The sequence below is a fragment of the Alosa alosa genome, chromosome 19 (assembly GCF_017589495.1).
Source record: "Alosa alosa isolate M-15738 ecotype Scorff River chromosome 19, AALO_Geno_1.1, whole genome shotgun sequence".
Classification (NCBI taxonomy): domain Eukaryota; kingdom Metazoa; phylum Chordata; class Actinopteri; order Clupeiformes; family Clupeidae; genus Alosa; species Alosa alosa.
Genome location: NC_063207.1, coordinates 16592060 through 16613483, shown reverse-complemented (window position 1 = coordinate 16613483; position 21424 = coordinate 16592060). Strand labels below are relative to the sequence as shown.

General features: G+C 40.6%; 1 protein-coding gene across 1 annotated transcript; it reads left to right on the top strand.

Annotated features, from left to right (window-relative positions):
- Positions 1-15401: 15401 nt before the first annotated feature.
- On the top strand, positions 15402-16537 carry LOC125284468 (beta-microseminoprotein J1-like). Its single transcript, XM_048228427.1, has 4 exons — positions 15402-15468; positions 15569-15650; positions 15817-15931; positions 16238-16537. Exons 1-4 carry the CDS (start codon positions 15466-15468, stop codon positions 16365-16367), a joined length of 330 nt encoding a protein of 109 aa, XP_048084384.1. The 5' UTR covers positions 15402-15465; the 3' UTR covers positions 16368-16537.
- The last annotated feature ends 4887 nt before the right edge of the window (positions 16538-21424 follow it).

The window sequence follows — 21424 nt, the reverse complement described above, 5'->3', positions numbered from 1 at the left end:
CCCCCTTCAAACCCCACAATAAACTCCATCTACGGCTTATATATCCACATTCTGTATGACGTCCAGGGAACTCCCAGAACGGCCGCCGCAGTTGGTTCCCTCTTGTCGCATCAGGACACACCATTGGCTCCCCTGCATTGCAATGCTCTGCTGCGTCATCGGAGTACAAAGTACCCTCAACTCTTTTCCATATTTGTTGCGGACGCCTTGTGAGCGGGCTGTATGACGGTCGGGTACGCTCGCGCATAGAGTACATTCAGATCAGGACGCATGTTTAGTGGCGGGTCACCAGCCAACGTTATGTAATTTAGCGCATTTGAGTGGTGTGCCTCCTGCAGTGAGAGAGTACAGCGGCACTACACAAGCCATTCCACTACTTTATTAACACCAGGGATATTATGATTATTATATTAATAATATGAATTAGCCGTAAGCGTAGCTAATTACAGATAGCAAGCTGTAAAAATTGGAAATGATAGAATATGGGAATAGAAAACTAAAGTGTCTGTCTTTGTTTAACCATTTTTAGGCTGTTGTCCAAAAAAGCTTGTATGTCCAGGGGCATATACAGTTCTTTATTCACTGCAAATGCAGCAGCACATTTTTGCCCTAACTATTAACTATGTTTTTGTTTGTTTGGACAGTTGTATAACTGTATCCTACCATGTTTAAAAGGATGCTCTTAACTGATAAACAGTAGTTGAAATCTATTCAGCTTTCAGATTTTTTTTTTTTAAAAAAAAAAGAAAAAGTAAAGAAAAATCCTCAGGCTCTCAGATAATGTTTTTAATGTCTGTCTCTGCTCTTGGCCTACATACCATTGCATGCATACATGACTGAGATTAGGTCAATTTGGGGTTATATCACTTCAACTGTTCAGAGGGGGGCTTCACTTACAGTAATCATACTCTTCTAATCTGGAGGATGGTAAAGGTGTTACATGATATTCTATGTCAGTGTCTTCTTTTACCTAGTAGAACACTCAATTGATACAAAACAAAATATCAATGGCAGCACTGGCATTCACCTTGCATACATTGTTTTAGGAGATAAGACTGTGACTTTGGACAATAACACATCATCAGGAAGCTATCTTCAACTTCTAACTAATTGTGTTTTCCCACAGACACACCTGGTCTGGTTTGGGGTCATGCAGTTCTAATGAGCTCATGGGAGTGGTGGGGATACCACACTCCTGTCATGTGCTGTCATTCATGATGCGGGCAACAGTGACAGTGTTGTGAAAACACTCACCAGACAAATTACTAAGGTAACACCAAGATTTCTATAGTAGTTCTATGGTAGTGTATCGTACCTCTATGGTGTTCTGTAATACCTCTATAACAGGGATCACCAAATCAAAGCCATTCTCCCCCCACCCTGGACCCCTTCCAGTTTGCATACCGAGCCAAGCGGTCTACAGAGGATGCAATCTGCTCTGCCCTCCACCCAGCCCTCACCCACCTGGAAAAAAGAGACTCATATGTGAGATTGCTGTTTATAGACTTCAGTTCTGCATTCAACACCATAATACCACAACAACTCATCTGCAAACTTGACAAACTGGGACTCAGTACCTACCTCTGCAACTGGCTACTGGACTTCCTCTGTCAGAGGCCCCAAGTAGTACGTGTTGGCAACAATACCTCAAGCAGCATCACACTGAGCACAGGGGGCCCCCAAGGCTGCGTGCTCAGTCGCTGCTCTTCACCCTGCTGGCGATGACTGCACTGCAACCTACAGCAACAATCACATAGTGAAATTTGCTGGCGACACAACTCTGGTGGGTCTCATCACCAAGGGCGGCGAGACTCAATACAGGTTGGAGGTCGACCATCTGACCACGTGGTGCAGGGACAACAACCTCCTGCTGAGCGTCAGCAAGACCAAAGAGATTGTTGTTGACTTCTGGAGAGGTCACACCCAACACCTGCCACTGACCATCGACGGTGCTGTGGTGGAGAGGCGAGCAGCACCAAATTCCTGGGGTGCACATCAGTGAAGACCTCTCCTGGACCACCAACACTGCATCACTGGCGAAGAGAGCTCAGCGCCGCCTGTACTTCCTCGCGGAAACTCAGGCGAGCAAGTGCTCCACCAGCCATCATGACCACATTCTACCGAGGCACCATTGAGAGCATCCTCTCCAGCTGTATCGCTGTGTGGGGCGGAAGCTGCACTGAATACAACAGGAAAGCCCTGCAGCGCATAGTGAACACAGCTGGAAGGATTATTGGTGCTTCACTCCCCTCCCTGAAGGACATTTACACCACCCACCTCACCCGCCAAAGGCGACCAAAATTGTGAGTGATGCAAGTCACCCGCTCACAATCTGTTTGATCTACTGCCCTCTGGGAAGAGGTACAGAAGCCTGCGGCTCCGCGACTACCAGACTCACCAACAGCTTCATACACCAAGCTGTAAGGATGCTGAACTCTCTCCATCCTCTCCCCCCTCCACCCTCAGCTACATAACATCCTGGACATTGGACCCAAAATGGCCGCCTGCACTACTCCACTTGCACACTTGCACACTTGCACACTTGTACACTTTACAACTTGGTGTTGTTGTCCTGAAAACACAACACTTCTGCTGCTCTTACATAACTTGCACCACTATGCCACTTTCTTTCTTACTTAGGTCAAACAGAACTACCCAAGCCTTTTATTGGCCTGACTTTGCACTAGCATTTTATTGACTGTCTATGCACAATTTCAACCAAATTTTGCTGCTCTTATTTTTCATTATTATATGTGCCCTCTTATTTACTTATTTACTTACTTTTTTGTTTACTTGAATGTTATGTTTGTCTGTGGACCTAAATTGGTAAAATATGTCTTGTCTTCACCGTGGGATAGTGAGAAACGTAATTTCGATCTCTTTGTATGTCTGGAACATGTGAAGAAATTGACAGTAAAGCTGACTTTGACTTTGACTTTGACTTTGAAATGGCGGACGTGACGTGATCCTATCCGATCCTAATGACGTGATCCTATCCGGATAACAGCATTTACTTCAGGAGCTTCAGGAACCATCATTTCGCTTGATGCTACTCAGCCAGTGAAATCTGTGAATTCTGATAAAGTCGAGTCAGTGAGTAAAGTAGCCTACAATGGGGAAGAGACTGATAGCCTGAAACGAGCGAGGAGAGTAGACGGGACGAGAAACAATCAGATGGATATCTAAGTTTTAGACCCCCTGCTGGGCCCCCCAACCACAAAAAAAGCAGTTTTTCCTAAATAACTACCTGAACCGTGGCACTGAGGATGAAGAATCTTTTATGGTATGTTGGTCTCAAGGGCCCACATCAACCTGGCCCATAATCACTCATTTGTGATTTGCACCCCCAAACCCATTAAAGTAAAAGAAAGGATTAAAAGAAAGCCAAAATAAATATTCATCATCATGGCTGCATTTCCAGTATTGGCGATAAGTAGTCGTTTGTCCACTAGATGGCGCATCGTTGCAGTGAGACGTAATTTTGTTGGAAGTTAAAAGTGGGTTGGAAAAACAATGGACGTTTCCTACAAGGACTGTAGTTTACCGCAGAGAACGTCTAATAAGGATAGGACGATGTTCACATGAAATGTAATTTCCATTTCTTCTTGAAGCGAAATAAATCTGAGGATGTTTATCGGACATGCTTGGTTTTACTGCAGATGCGTTAATCTTATAATATCAATAAGGACCTAATGTTACCGTTAGCATTGGTTGAGTGATGGAGGCCAATTTGATTGATTGCATTTGTAGAAAACTATAAGCGCGGTTACACCAAACAAATTGATAGCAGCACTGTAATTGTATCTTTTCGACTGTCATTTGTTGCCGCGTGCTACAAAAAATCATTCTGTGCAATGGAAGTTACACTGGTCTGATACAGTTTTGCCTATAGGCAACATCGTGAGACTGAGGCGCCTGTTTATTTTGTTTTAAGTCGTGCAGGGTGTGAGAGGGGAATCGATGTGCTTTGATTCCAGCTTGGTAGTTGTAGTCTGTGAAATTAAAAGCACATGTGTGTGAAGTATCAAACAATGACACCTTCATTTCATTATGGCTGCTTTAGCAACACAACTTAAGCTATTGTGTAGTGGGTCCCATTTAGAAGTGGCTACTTCATTAAGGCTTTCCTTGACTCATGGAGCTCGTGTGAATTTTATTACAACTTTTAAGCCCGCGATATGGCAGTTTAAGTCCAGCTTGATGCTGTAGAAGTAAGCCATTGATTTCCAAAGGAGATTTTATTTGTGTATTAAGCCAGCATAGCCTATTGACAATTTATTGTTGTAAATAGGCCTACCTTATAAGCCTACCTGTAGCTTAGGGAAGCTAACAGCTTTCTATTAGGATCTAGTTTGTTAGTTACAGTTTTGTCATAACTCCCTGATGCATTTTTGCATTTAGAATAGCCAGAGCGTGGATATCTCAATCGGCAAATTAAACAATATCGGGTGCCTATGACTAGGCTGGGTGAACCCAGCCTGATCTGCCCGGTATTTATTTTTTGATTTCTTAAAAGATTGAGCTTAGTCTGGTGAAAGCCAGACTAGCCATGGACCTCAGTTATACAATGCAAGGGAACATGAATCAGCCTATATTTGCACGAACAATAACGGACAACAGCTCTTCAACTTTGGCCCGTTAAAATGTGTATGAACAGTCTAGCGATGCATTTCATCAAGGACCATTTGGACATGTCAGTTATATGCACCACATCATGGTGTCATAAGTGACATTTATGGGGAGGTGGTTGGTGGTTTCCCAAATGATCATGAATTGGTGCACCAGGTAGAATTCAACCTCAATCTGAGGAGGGCGAAGCACGGCAACAAAAATGACATCCTCAAGTTCATCTTGATCATCAACATCATCACTCATGATGATTGGAGGTGTTTGCACTTGTCACAGATGGTAAAGCAGTATCTTCACCATCACTAATAGTGGTAATGGGTATGTCTGCCCTTGGTGGAGATGGTGACCTTGCTCTCTGTTGCAATTCTGAAGGGGCAGAGAGGTCTCGTGAGGTTGCTGGTTGTGGGGACCTTCTGCCATTGGTTGGCATGGAAGACTCAACTGGCCTGGACCTCTTGGACCGTCTTGAGTCCTCATCATCACTTACGAGAACATCATCCCTCAGAAGAAAGAGGGGGTCAGCTCTCAACTGGTCCTGTAGATCAGTGTGGTGACTGACAGAGGGTCCTGTCTGTGAGGAGTGTCCATCTTGGCTAGACAGCAAGTAGTAGCCGCTGTTTGATTAAACAGCTCGGCGAGACTGTCGAGAGGACCGTTTCCTCTTCCTGCTGCTGCCACGGGTTCGCATTTCCTCACTCATTTTTAAGAGAGGTGTTGGAAACTAAAGGGCAAAATGTAGAAAACATTTTATTCTCAACTAAAACTGAAGTAATTATGTGAAATAACTAAATCATAATTATGCGTGGATGTTGGAATCTATTTAATATATTTTATTTATTAGGTGAAATATTTCACAATATAATTAAAAAATAAAAAATTACCTTGTTTAATGCAAGTCCTTAGTTCACTAAGGAAGTGTTGTATCAAAGGTTAAAAAATAATATCAAGACCATTATTTGGATAGGGAACTTGTATAGAGTTGTAAATCACAGTGAATAGGAGACAGATGTTTGAAAATTGGATAAATATGATTTTAGAACCTTTTCATCCAAGCCATGATTGCATTACAAAGTTTTTTGTGTTCCATAGAACCAATGTCCAGTCCGTATTATGTCAATGGAACCTAAAGGCCTGCAGAGGCCTGTAGATGTTCTGGCCTGAAGAAAGAGAGGGCTTCCCCAGACTGTGTCTGGGATGGATTACTGTCCTCATCTCTGATCTATGGACCACACCTTGTGCTGCAGGGTAAAGCCAAGAACTTTCTGCATGTTTTATACCCCATCAACACGACCCATTCTTGAGCTGTTTTTACACATCTCTCTTCTATCTCATTATTTCTGATCCTCACGGGATTGCTCAACATACAATCCCGTTAACAACCAACAAGTGTGTTTATGGAATTGATTATCTAATTGGATTCACGTGTGAGTAAGGACAAATGTAGATATATTGATGGTACATTGTGAAACACTTGTTGGTTGCCTGAGGAAGAGCCAGGGGCTCGAAACGTTGCAGCACGTAAAATAATAAAAAAAAACTTCCATGGGAGCTATATGGTGTGCGGATCACTCTCTTTTACTTTTGAACTATTTCCTCGGATCCAGCACCCATCCAAAACGGTGAAAAGGGATGTGCTTGACTTGGACAGCTTGACTGTATGAAGGACACGTTCCTGTGATAGTTTTGGGTCTTTCAAGAGGGGAAGGCATTTCTGATCAACATGCACTTTATGGTTTGTATATTATAGTATTTATTTTCATTAGGCCATTGATTGAATTTACATTGTTGTATATTATTGTTATTCTCCTTAATGTAGTCTTAGCAACTTGTTTACTGTTAAATTTAACTTTGTATTGTTGTTATTTGTATGTCGCTTTGGACAAAAGTGTCTGCTAAATACCATAACTATAACTATAACCATAACCACTGTCAGCTGTGGTCTTGTAGAAGGATAGGCCTACCTGGTCACTGACAAGGTCCAAAACCAAACACACCCAGGTGCATCTCTGTGGAGTCAATACATTCTGGCCCTCACAATTGATCACATCTAACTTCATTGTGGACCAGCATACAAATGTCCATTTCATTTCCAATAGGTTCCACACACAAACATACACACCTGGTGCAGCAGAACATGTACTTATTTCATCCACTAGGGGGCAGTGTATCTTCACAGTTGGGGTCCACAGTACTAAACCAAGTGCCATTGCTTCTTCTGATGTTCCATAACAACAGTCAACAAAAAGGTGTTTTCTTATAACCCATCCCATGTAAAGCAAAACATGTAAGGTGCCTAAGACTTTTGCAAAGTACTGTATACAGTGAAAAAGTCTCAGTCTCACTCACTCTAAACTAGTATATGACAAGAGAACACAGGAAATATGTAAACAGTATTTACATACACATAAAATGTAGTTTCTGTTCTGATACCAGTCCAATTTCAATCTCAAGCTGCCTTGGATTTGTTGTTTAAGCAGTGTTATAATGACACTGCTCCGTTAGTGTGTGTCTGACACAAGCTCCGTCAAGAGCTTCCCCAATTCCCCACCCAGGCCACTGACAGGCATGCCTGGGCTGACAGAAGCTGCTAGATCCAGCTACGACAGGGGTCTCGAGATCAGCTGCTGACTTGACCATGGCTCACCCTAAATTTAACGTTGCCATATCAGGAGCATTATGGGATGGCACAAAGTTGAGGAGCCACCTGCCTGAAATATACTGTACATCTCCTGTGAACCTCTTCATTGTATTCCCAGGTGGGAATACAGTGTCAACTTGCTTCATCAAGGCTCTTTGAATAGAAATCTTTGAACATGCTTTTTCCACTTTAGGTGAGCAATTAACTCTTCCAGCTGTCTACCTCTTTGGAGGACAACTTTTTTTTAAATAAAGCAATATATATATATATATATATATAGCATACACAATATGTTACAATACAGACTTAGATCTAAGTGCATTTACTTTTTGTCCTACCGTAACCATTCACCCAGTTTAGTGAGACCCTGGGTACATAAGGGGAGGGGAGATTATAGCACCACTTTCAGAGTAACACATAACATATAAGACACGACAAGGTGACACACAGTTGACAAACACAAGGACGTATTATTAATGATTGGGTAGAATGATCTGAGATTCACATTTGCTGGTCATGGTTAGGGTGTTGAGAGGGGTTTGGAAACATGTTATGCATGAGTGTGGATAGTGTGTGCCTATGTGTGTGTAAAGTGGTAGCTGCAGGGGCAAAAACAAAAAGAAAAAGAAAAAGAAAATAAATAAACTTTACAGAAAGGAACAGGGAGCTATGTGTCTGGTAATGTACACGGCTTGTAGTTATGTTTTTGTGGAATTTAGAATTTAGGGACCAGGTGTCTTCAAAGGCTGATATTTGCTTCCTTCTGTGTGCATTGTGTTTCTCCATTGAAATGTGTTCTGAGATTAAATTAGTCCAGTGATTGATGTGGCAAGATTTCTTTGATTTCCAGTTTTGGAGGACTACTTTCTTAGCGACAGCTAGAGAGATGAGCAACGAATTCCTGAATTTTTGCGGGATATGGATTTCGGAGATGTCACCAATGAGACAGAGTGTTGGGGATGATGGGACTCTGTAGCTCAGGATGGTGGACAGTGACTGTGATCCAGAAAGAGTAAAATGGTTGACAGCGCCACATGGCGTCCAAATAGTTGTCTGTGCTACCTAAAGTGCTTTGTGAACAGATATCGGTGTTGGCTAGGCCCATTTTGAACATTTTACTTTGGGTGATGTGAGTTTTGTGGATGACTTTATATTGTATAAGTTGCAGGTTTGTGCTATCGGTCATTAAAATATATTCTTACAGATTTGTTGTATCAGGGTTGGGAGAGAAGGCCAGGTCGGTTTCCCACTTGGTTGTTGGGAGTGTTATTGTTTATCTATAGAGAGGGTTGTAATGTGGTGTTGGTAAGTGTGGTTTTATCTTTAATTTTAAGTGTAAGTTGTTGATATTGAAGGTTCTCTCCCAACCCCATATTTCTGTGTGAAAACCCTAAATTGTGGTTCTCAAATAGGTGGTGAAGATGTGTGATTCCTTTGGTTACACTTTATTTGACAATATCGACATAAGAGTGACATGACACTGTCATGAACTTGTCATAAACAAGTCATAAATGTTTATGACATAACGCCTCTGTTAATAAGTGACATTCGGTTTTTGTCATAACAAGTTAGGATTAGGGTTAGGTTTAGGATTAGGGTTAGAGGTTAGGGTTAGGGCTCATGTATCATGACAGTGTCATGTCACTCTTATGTCGATACTGTCAAGTAAAGTGTTACCATTCCTTTTTGTGCCCATGTGGAGAAATAAAGAGGTTTGTTCTGTATCATGAATACTGGGTTGTGCCAGAGTGGGGTGAACTTGTTTAATTCTAGTGATGATTTTGTGATTTGGTTTGTTTTCCACCAGGCTGTCAGAGTTGAAGAGATGGTAATACATTGGCAGAAGTTGGATTTCTTGATTGATTGTGAGGGGGGGGGTCTGCAATTGGGATATTTGTACATTGGTTTTGTTCCAATTCCAGCCACGGGTAATTGTGCTTGTGTATATTGATCCATTTAAGGTACTGTAATTGATTTGCCAGGAAGTAGTGATGGATGTTTGGTGCCTCAAGCCCCCCATGTGATTTTTTTTTATTTTGTAGTGTTGAGAGTGATATTCTGGGTTTTTTGTTTTTCCAATAAAACTGTGTTGTTAAGGTTTTGAACCATTTATCTGTAGGAATGATGGGGATCATAGAAAAAGGTAGTTAATCTGGGCTCGGGTTTTCATTTTGACTGCAGCTATTCTTCCAATTGAGTGAGTGTGTGAGTGGGTGTTCAGACCAGTGTTTGTATTTGTCTTTCATGAGGAGGGAGGTGTAATTGAGGGTGAAAAGCTCTGACAGCCTGGGGGAAATCTGAATCCCAAGGTCCTTGATGTTGCCTGTGTGAAGGTGGAGGTAAGTGTCCTGAGCTCCTGGATCCCATGCATCATCTGAGAAGGGTAGTAAAATTGATTAATTCCAGTTGATTGTGTAATGTAAGACAAGGGAGAATCTGTTGATTGAATGTTTTTTTGAAGTGATACTTGTGGGTTCTGTAAATAAAGTAAAAGATCATCTGCATATAAACTGATTTTGTGTTGTACGTTGGCTACCTGAATTTCTTTTGATTATGCTGTTTTGTCGCTGCTATTGCTGCTGCGAGAGGTTCAATGAAAATGGCAAAGAGGGAAGGCAAGAGGGGGCATCCCTGTCTGGTGCCCTGATGCAGTGTGAAACTCTGTGAAGTGATTCCGTTAGTGGTAATGGTGGCCCTGGGTGATGTGTACAGTATTTTAATCCAGTGGATGAACGACTCTTCAAAACCAAACTTATAAAGTGTATTGAATAAAAATTTACCTTATTGAAAGCTTTTTCTGCATCAAGTGAAATGATAATGATTTTCTGTTGTCTTTCTTACGATATGTTGAATAGGTTGAAAAGTCTGCGGACGTTATCTGTGTTGTGTCTATTATTTATGAAGCCTGTCTGATCTGGATGAATGAGTGTGGGAGTGACTGTTTCTATTCTGGTTGCTAGTGCATTTGTGATAATTTTCAAGTCAGTATTCAATAGTGAGAGAGATCGGTAGCTAGAGGGGTGAGGTGGATCTTTGTTGGGTTTTAACAGTAATGTAATTGCTGCTGTGTTCCAGCTGTAGCTGTTCAATGAAATCTTCAATCTGTCAAAGTGTTCAGTCATCTCCTTCCCACTTCTGTTACCAATGTGTCAGAGCCAGAACCAGTACCAACCGACTTCAGCTTCCCCCTTGCGAGATTGGTCATTATAACACTGCAAAAACAACCAATCGAATGGATGCAGAAAACTAGAACCTGAACCAGAATGGCACATTTGCACTTTAAAAGTGCATGTTCAACATTTCAACCTTGCAAATGAGTTTACTTTATAATGACTTGAAGTGTCCATTTTGCCTTCAGTTGGGAAATACCATCTTGGGTCCTTGACAAACCCAAAAGGGCTTAAAAAACAAAACAAAACAATAAAATGGATTCCAATTTGACAGCACAGCCATGCCGTATGTGTATTCTAACACAGAAAAAATAAAAAAAAACATATTTTTCATTTTGTTAGGAACAATGATAAGACAATGTTTACCAGTATATTCCTCTTACTTATGAGCATCTTGATTATTTGTTGCAAAGTTGTGGGGGTTTTTTTGCATTTGGCTTACAAATTTTAAGGGTAGGAGAGTTTGTAAAACTGCTATGTAAAGTCTTGTAGACCTGATATGTGCATTGTGCAAGAATACTGCAATTGTTTTTTCATCATGCCACCAGAGTTGTTGCACATGCTACAGTATTAAATGGCATTCATAACTACAGATAGATTTCTCAAATGGTTTGAAAAGAATCAGACTGTGGTGTTTATTGTACATTCATCAATTAAATGTAAATCACAATTAGTGGAAAAAACTGCAAGTTTAATTGTCTATGATGCAGTATTTTAGTGTTAAGGTATTGGGTGTATTTGGATACTCTGGCAGTTATTGCAATTGCAACACCCTCTCACCAGTTTCCTTATTTTAAATCTTCGCAGAAAAGAGAACACAAATTGTGCAGATGAAGCGAGATGTACCCACTTTCATAACATGTTGCATAACTTGACCATGTGTCACACGTGTAAGCTTGCAGTTTCTGTAATCTCCAAATCCAGTGATTTACACATCAAAGACAAATAAACAAACAAAATGTCCTTTTAAATAAACAAAATTTGTTTTAATTTGGATTACTACTCATTACACAACACATTTTTGCATACCTTAGATGCATAAAGCTTATGTCCAGCAGCATCAAGATATCTTAGCTAGTCAGCTCTGAATGGAATGGGGAAACAAGTGTTTACTGCACCTGTGACAAGCTTAACGCTCACCGCCACAATGAGAGGGAGAGAGCTTGGGTGCCTATGTGATCTGTCTGTGTGTACGCTCGCCAGGGCTGTCCACCTTCATTGACAGTCAACAAGAACAAGCTTGTAGCCAGAGCAGACGCACGATCACGTGCGCCTCAGTGCCCCCGGGTTCCGTGGTGGCAGCCTTGCAGCCAAGGTGGAGCACGTCCTGAGGTCCTTCATCTCGACTCATATGCACCAGAGCAAAGATGGAAGAGAGGCGACTGTGTCAGGCGTCATGACCCATGTTTCATTGGGCTTGATCTGCTGACCAGGTTGGGGGGCCATGGTGCATGTGTTTGGGGCTTTCCCCTTTTGTTGATAAGAGAAACCACTTTCCCTGCCAGTTTGCATACATTTAAATAAACAAACAAACACACACACACACACACACACACACACACACACACACACACACACACACAGCATGTGAGCAACAACTACATCATATTTACACAAATGTTTTATGTAATTATTTTTACAATGGTCTGATTTGGAATGGTCTTTGAAGCCACTGTCTTGCTTCCAGTTAGAAAAGCCTGATTCTAATTTGAAGACAGACGATGGGGAATTTGGAAGCAAAAAATTACGGAAGGTGTAGCAAAATACTAAATATGGAATACTCCAACCATTTGAAGTCTCTGTATCAGAAGTAATTTAGTGGCCTCTTCCTATTTCCATGCTGTATCTTGCGGAATACCTTTAGGAGAGGTTGCACAGAACCATCTGCTCTATAATGGGAAATGTCTGGAGAGAAAGAAAATGAAACAAGTTTGAGTAACTTAATTGTTAATAACTTTCATAACCCAACACTTTAATGTCATGATTACATTATATTAGTGTGTGTAGGTCTATAGGTGCCTTTCACTTTAAGAAGGAGAGTAACTTGTGTCCTTGTCTGTAGGCTATTATTTGGAAATGAGATGTGCATATGAGGATGTAAGTCAGGATGTTTGCTATTTGATTAATTAAAACTAGATATACCGCATAGCGGTACAAAATATGACTGCCGCTCAGTCCTGTACATCCATTCCGCAAAAATAAATCATATTAATGAATTTGTCTCCATCTTCTACTCCATCCCCCACTCTTGAAACTTTTGTGTGTGCTTGTTTGGAATGTGTGTGTGCGGGCCGCACACAAAGTCGCCTACTGGCGCTGCAAAGGTGAATAGATTTGTAGCACGCCAAAAAAATTGTAGCATTGCTATAAAACTTTTAAAATCTCTAAACAATCACAAGTAGGGCAGTTCATCACAGTCCATCCATTGCAACTGGACTGATGAAAGGTACACCTGTAGGCTACATTGTATTTGGGAAAAGCAGAAGGTAGCAGCATAATGTATTTATTTATTTATTTATTTATTATTATTTTTATTATTATTATTATTATTATTATTATTATTATTAAACAAAACAATCCCTGTCAGTTCCATGCAGTTTTCAACAGCTATCAAGAAGAGAGGTCATGTCATGGATTTTTGTGAATGTTTCTTCTTCTTCTACATATGCATAAGTTTAGTCATCTAGTTTATATGATATTCAGCTTTATTGTCAATGCTCTAAAACAATGTAGTTTTACCCAGTGGTGCAAATAACTGTGGTGCCCCCCCCCCATGCGTTTCCCACCAGCGGAGCTAGTTGGCTTGTTCGAACGTTTGCCTACTTAATAAAAACTTAACTCGTGTCACACTGTTCGCCAGCAGCAACATCCATCTTATTTGTTTTCAAGTAGCAGGGAATTCAAGCCAAACCGTTTCAACTCTGCCATCAATCATTATGTTAAGCCCACCTAACCACTCTATACACGATTTCATTGGCCTGATTAAGTTTCGATTTCTGGAGCTCACAAGCCAACGGAGAGTTGCTAGACTAGCCCTGGCAGCAAATGTAATTTGCGGCCGCTAGTGGCGCGTCTAGATTAAGGCTATGGTTTACAGTATCAAGCGGATTTAAGCTGCCACCTCTTGGCGAAAAGTTAATCGTTTTGCATATCAGTAGTATCCTAATACACGCAGCTGTGTTAATCACGGAAAGCGCGAATGAAGTGGACACTTCTAAATGGAACCCAACCCACTGTACAGTAGCTCAAGGTAGCTAAAGCAGCCATAAAAGCGTTGTTTGGATACTTCACACATGATTTGTTTAATAATCGCATAGACTACAACTACCAAGCTGGAATCAAAGCACATCGACTCCCCTCTCACACCCTAAACACGCACTTCGAACAAACAAAAAGCATCTCAGTCTCACGGTAGCCTTAGGCAAAACTGTATTGGACCGGTGTAACGTTGGTACTAAATCATCCATCGCAAAGAATGATTTTTGTAGCACGTGCAACAAATATGTGTAGGTATGTGGATACATCAGGGCAGGGCTCTTCAGCGCTCTAAAACATTTGTCAGTTTAAATGGAGATGTAGATCATCACGGGTGCGTTAATAAATCTACATTGCGGCGAGTTGACACAAATTATTCACTTTGACGAATTTATGTAGTTTCAGTCAGTTACTTTACTTTGGGCCATGCTCTTCCTTACTTGAATCACCTTTGAAAACAGAGGATTGATTGAAGTAGCCTATATTTGGGAATGAACGTTGACTCAGATGCTTTTTGAGACTTTGAGCAGAAATGTCCCAGTCCGGTGTTTAGTTAGTAGCGTAACTTTTTTTGAAGCATCCCATGAACAACAAAACAAGGGTAGGCCTACAACAATATTTTCCAAATGTGTTTTCTTTACAAAAGTCCATGATAGAAATGTTCTTACCTCACACAACAAGGAAAAATTATTCGGCTTCGTTCATCCTTCTGACACTCTGTTCTGTTCCCACATAGGGTCCCGATGGATATAATGCAAACATTTACCACGTCCGGGCTGTACACATCAGCAACCATATAGGCAGCACAACACGGTATTTTCTTTCGAAAAATAATGATATCACAGATATATATTCCTCTCTTGTAAGTTGTCGCACTTGACTTGTTCATAACGATAATGAAGACTAATATGTGCGTGCCTGTGTGTGTGTGTGCGCGTGTGTATATGTGTGCACCACCATCTAGGCCAATGAGTGTACAGTCACTAAATGTACACATAACTTAATTTTTTTAGACCCCCATGGATGAAATTCTACGAAACATGGCATACCCCCAGAGAATGCCAGGTTAATCATACACATACAATTTGGTGCAGTTCTGAACATCTTAACTGAAGAGAGGGGCGATTAAAGCAGAATGATATTGCATTTTCATTTTTTACGGAGGGGGAGTCTACATACCCACCAAATTTCATGTGCCCCGGTGTTTCAGTGTCCCGGGTATCGTTGACCAAAAATTTAGGAAGTAGATGACGAAAAAAATAAAATAAATAACTTTGACAATCATTATATGACCGCTTCGCTCATAATAAATAGGCCTATTGAAAAAACAAACAACTTGAAAAGAACCTGTCTTGGATCGCAGGAGTGTCATGCAATGTTCATTTCTGGTGAGCACTTAACAAGCAAACATGACGTGAGCTTACTGATGGCGAAAAGCAGGGGTAGCCCCAGCAGTTGAAAACATTCGGGGCTTAACCCATAGAATCTAAACAGCACTGTCAACATGGCGTTTCTAAAATGAATGACAAAATAAGCTCACTGTAGTGGCAATAGGAAATAGCATCGTACCATATGACTGAAGTTTCTGTTGCAGGTCTACTGTGATTATGTAATATCAGTTGCATGGAAAAAAGAGGAGGTCCATGTTCCACTTTACATGGAGTCCACCCCTTTTCCCAGGGTATTTAACCACCCATGCCATTCAGTGGTAAAACCAAACCTTCTGTAGTTGGCTACCTGCTGCATCAGGGTTTACTCGCTCAGTTTGACACCATGGTAAGTTTTGTTACAATGGTCTATCCACAGCCTTCTTGTGATGTAAGTGATTCACACCTCAGATTAACATTTCACACTTCATTTCTGTATTCGTGTTGAGGTCTCTGCAGCACTGCTAGTTGTGCTGTGCACATTGCCCTCCCTGGCTCATGCTGCATGCTTGAGTACTCAGCGGGCACCAGGTAACTACAACTTAAAATTGAACTATTTCACAGACTTTCAGGCATTCAGGCATAGTCAAATGTTTTGATTTCATTTTAGAAAATAAATCAAAACGAAAAACATTGTGATGAGAATACTTTAAAGCCTCCTTGTTTAAGAATGTTTTTCCTAATTGTTTCTATTTAGAAATGGACCGGGCCTGTAGGGACTTCGATAATAGCTTGCACGAGGTAGGGAGCAAGTGGAGAGTACACTGCATGGACTGCACCTGCTCTGCCTCTGGGATCCACTGCTGCGATGTGTAAGTCACCAATGCCGTTTGCCATTGCCACTGTCTACTAATATTGTTTAAGGGCATTTGAATGAAAAGATTCTTCAAAGGACCGTATCATTCATAAAATGTTAGTCACAACCATAGACTGTAGCCTATAAGGGTCACAACATACTGTACAAGCATCTATAGACCCTTTCGATCAGTTTCTGGGGGATTTCCGGCATAAACCAACGCAGATACTTTGAAATGAAAATGAATCGGACTTTGGCGTAATGCTCCACAACATGTCAAAGTGATTGTCAATGAGAGATCTTTTGTTTCTTTTTATGATAGTTTGCCAACTAGCATATCGTTTCCTGATGACTGCAAGGAGGTGTATGACGAGGCAAACTGCAAGCGCTATGCAGTAAGGAAGGATGATCCATCCATTAAATGTCGAATTACTGGAGGAATTGGAAAGTGATAGGCCTACATTTGATCAGTATTTTGATCGAAAAAAAATATTGATCGGAAGAAATGTGATAATGTTGTAAATGGTTCAAAATGTATCAAATGTGTTAAAAAATAAAGAAATGTATTGTTTCTGTCTATTTCTTATTCTCTAAATAAAAAGGATAGACACTTGTTGAAAAATGTAGTTTAATGTTTCTCCATGCTTTTGGTAAGAAGTATAATGTAGCCTATCATACTGTCCAGGGGCGCAGCTACCCATTTTTGAGGGGTATGCAACAACAATTGCCCCCCAAAAAAAAAAAAAACACAAACAACTAAAGCAAAACAAAAGGCCAATAATTTACACTATTACTTTGCATTAGTGTCTATTGAATATGTTTTTAAAGAAATGCTGCCAATTTAATGTTTAACTTGATGTAATACTTGATAAGTAGCCTATTGATAAATGGTGCATTGCCACTTTAAGAGAGTCTAAACGGTTCTCATAACGTCCTTTTTCCAGCTATTGCTCACAATGGATAAGGCTGATAGGCACTCTAGCCTTGTTTGTTTGCACCACATTGACAACACAATATTAAGTTATTACAAGGAGCCTTCATTGTTAGGATATGGAAACATGTTGCTGCTAGCATGACATTTCTGTTTGCAGTTGGCCATTAAAAGTGCAGTATAAGCATGGTAGCCACCTAGCTATCTGAATGGAATCGGCTATGTTTCAATCGGCATTATGCTTAACAAACGCTAGTTAGTCTGTTAACGTTCATATTTGCAAGCCTCCAAGTACAGACGTCATCACTTTAAATCCTACCTGTTGCCTTTTACCGTCCACTTATTTAACTGCTGTTGCATCCCTTGACATGCCATCTCCTTTTCCCTCTTTCTTGTTCTATTTTTAGTCGTCAACAGCTTTTTTTTGCAGTATCCATCTTTTTCCATAGACGGCAACTCACTACTCGTAGGCCTATCTGCTCGTCCAGCGCTCACGGCGCCCCCACTCCCTCTTCTATGTCAAAATTCTATGATGGAATCTTATGAGATAGGGCGCCTACTCTAGCCTGTTAGTGCTCTAAAATGTTATAGAACATTGAGAAAATGTTGAAATGATTTAGAAACGGACAGCAGTAGCTACATATAGAAAATACCAAATATATTATTTTATTTTTTTTAACATCGCTTTGGCGCCCCCATGGAGCTGCGCCCCTATGCGCCGCATATAGCGCATACCCACTTTTTGCGCCACTGATACTGTCTAAGAGTCGTTGCAAAATAACTAAATAAATACATAAATAAAAATGCCTGAATTATTTCATTATGGCACGTGGGCAAGACAACAGCTTAGAAGTGTAAGGCCACGCACATCCCAGGCCAAAGTTGGAATGGTGAAAGATCCAATATAAAAGCAGTAAGGCTTCTCTGGTGTCTCTGAAGAAGGTTCTGGCTGTCCAGACTGTTGCCCTCACCGAGGCCATCCAGGGCACTTGATATGGAGGTCCCTGCCTTTGGCCTCACAGTGGAGGTAGATGTAACAGCTGCTCAGTCCCTGTTATTTACAATAATCGTGAATGACGGCGACCAGACAGTGCATGAGGAGGCACTGTCATTACATTTTGAGGCCCCCGACACACTTGGCACCCCCACTGCACCTGAGACCCTTATTTCCCTGGGAAGCATCCAGGAGCCCTCCAAGCCCACCTGGGGAAAGTTCTGGTGGAGGTTCAGCTGCACAAAGTGGACAGCCCCCACCACCACCCAGGAGTGCCTGGTTCCTCAGGAGGAGTCCACCAGCTGCCTTCCCTGAGAAAAAATCTGAGGAGACTTCTTAAAAGGAACAAATAAATTCAGATCTTGCTTGAACATCCTAAATGGTCAGAATGCCTTAATTTTAAAGTCTTTAACATAGTCAGGTCAAAATGTATAATTTGTTAATATTCATCTTACACTGAGGTTCTCCCCATCACTGTAAAGAGCTTACAGTGCCTTAAAGCGCTACATAAATCCAAGTTGTTGTACTTGTCAAATGCCCTCTTAATTTTTCAATATGGAAAAGACAAGAAAATACACAATAATTCAAATAAGGAGAAAATGTGTTGGCCTCCGTAAGTCAGGGAAATGGCTAATCACGATCACCTCCTGGTTGTGAATACAACATGGGCATAAGAGTGGCCTTGCTGTGCTCCAGCCATCCATCGCTTCTAGGACTGTATCAGTATCCTTGCACGGCTTGCAGGATTGTTTTTGTCATTTGAATGTCTTATTCTGATTTCAATATACATGTTGATTCAAAAACTGTAACTTTGCTGATCATTTTCTGAATCAGCAAAACTGCTTTGAAAGCACTCACTCAGCCAACATGTAAAAGTGTCTCACCCACTTCTAAAGTACATATAGATCTTGTCTCCACCACTGACATCACTCGCAGATGTTTCTGTCTCTGACCACAGGGCTGTTCTTTTCAATATTACTGCACCCCTGAGCCGCACCTGTGCCTCTCGTTACAGCGGCTCTATTAGACATACAACAATCTAAACTTAATGAGCCACTAAACTCATCCTCAGATGATTTTGTGTTACTTTACATTATTCCTCTGTCTGATTCTCTAACTCAGCTTGCCTTTCTGAAGACACACATCATCTCCTTCTCACATTCTGCCACATGGTTCAAAACTGAACATGCTAAACAAAAGGAATGCTATCAGCCGTCAGCTGCAGCCCATAGACAGTATGGCCTAACAGTTCATAAGCACTGGTATGTAAGGATCATGTCTTAACTTATAAGGAATCTCTGAATGAAGGTAAGACTGCTTACCTTTATCGCCAAAGGACAGAGCAACCCCCCTTTTCTCCACCATTAACAAGCTCCAACCTGCCAAACTATTCCCATTTACCCCACCAATCTGAGTTTCTTGAAATTTTCCACAATAAAATTAGCTCTATATACCCCCACCACCTTTAATGATGTACCCTCCCCCATCTAAAGCTCCAGTTAGATCCTTCTCTGTCTCTTCTTCAGTTGATGAACACTTTGTCCTTGACCTTGTTACAAAGGCTAGGCCTATCACCTACCTTGTAGCTCCATTAGGCTTATTTTGAGGTGTTCTCCAAGGAGGTCTGTGAATGTGAAATTCTGTCTTTTAGGAGATGCTGTTTTAGCCATATACTAACTAAATCAATGCTGTACGCAAAAATATATAAAAATGTATTTTAAAATAAAATATAAAATATCCTAATTTTAGTGTATCAAAATAAACTACACAACACACCATGTATCAAAGTAAAATACTGTGTTTTTTATTTTTAAAATACTAAAAATACTCTTTAAAGGAGCATGAAATCACTTTGCAAACCTTCCATATCCGTCTATTTAAGATATTCCTTCACCAGTACATTTACTGTTGATGAAGTGGACAGTGTTTGAGAGCAACAGCTTTTCTCTGCCTATGAGACATGCCATAAACCTACAAACATCAACAGATCAACTATGCTGACCTGCCTGTGCATCTTATTAATACTGTGTCAGAGATGCACTAAAAAGGTCACAACTAAACTTGTCAAGTGGAGACAAGTCTCTGACATTGTCAATGCATACCCAGATTGCTTGATTGCACTGTGTAACACTATTGATCAGGAAGGATCAAGACCCTTTTAGTTTTTTTTTTTTTATCTAACTGTGTATGTACTAAATGGTGTTATATTGACGCCAAGGGCCATAAATATGATTTTTTCAATGTGTTGCTTTAATAGGCAATACATTAGATTAGATGCATTAGATTATATTAGATTCAACTTTATTGTCATTGTGTAGAGTACAAGTACAGAGACAATGAAATGCAGTTTGCGTCTCACCAGAAGTGCAAAAAAAAAAGCAGAAAAGTGCAATGTGGATACATAGTATAGACAGGTAGTGCAGTATAAACAGTATAAGACACAGGTAGTGCAGTGTAGACAGTACAGTTAAGAGAGTTGTATGGTTTGCAGTCATATAAATTAAATATAAATATGTGCAATGTATTAGCAGTAGCCTAGAGCAGAATAGATATGGATATGCAGTATAAACAGTGTATGAACAACATGTACAGATAGGTGCAGTGTAGTAGCAGTAACATTATAAGAGTAGTAAAAATAATATAGATGCAGTGTATTAACAGTAATACAAAACAGAATAAATATGGATATTCAGTACAAACCTAGACAGATATGGACAGTATACAGATATGTGCAGTAACAGTAACATTATAAGAGTAGTAAAAATAAGTATGTGCAGTATGAACAGTAAAGAGCAGTAAAATATGGCTATGTATAAATGTAATTACAGTATGTACATTTTATGAACGTAAATAGAATATGGGATATAGTGCAATTGTCCGTTGAGGAGCAGAATGTCCTCCTCCTTGTTGTCCCTGTCAGGGTTGCCATGGTCGAGGACACCTCAACAGGCACAGGCCAGGAGGCATGGTGTGTGTGTGTGTGTGTGTGGGGGGGGCCTTCCAGAGGGGAGTGGGGTGAACACTCTGTGGTCGGGGTGAGAACAGTCAGTTGCTTGCCCTGGATGGCCTCGATGGAGTGAGGAATACATGGGGCAACCTTTTGAGCAATGATGAGAGCTGTGAGAGCACCAGTCGGAGGCTATTCATTATTTTCACGATGTCCTCACCAAAAGTATTGGTTTTACAAAAAATATTTTGCAGTATTTTTAAACTACAAAAATGCACACCTAAAAAGTATTTGGATACAATACAAAGCCATTTTCAACTCAATAAAATACAGATTACAAACTACTATTTTGTATCATGTATCATAAATACTACCCATCCCTGGGTAGTTAAGATAGTTATGTCTAAAATGATTTAGGAAGGATTTATGAAGCATGCAAGCAGTGCTGTTGGTTTAATAATTCCGCCTTTAACAAACTTTCCACATCAAATTCCAAAAGGACATTTCTATTTGGACAAAATTACCTCGGTATATAAATTCTCACAAAGTTATTATTAGCCTATAGCACAGGGTAACAAGTGGTATTAGTGGTATCAGATAACTTGATTCAAACTTTATAGCATCACACGTTTTATAC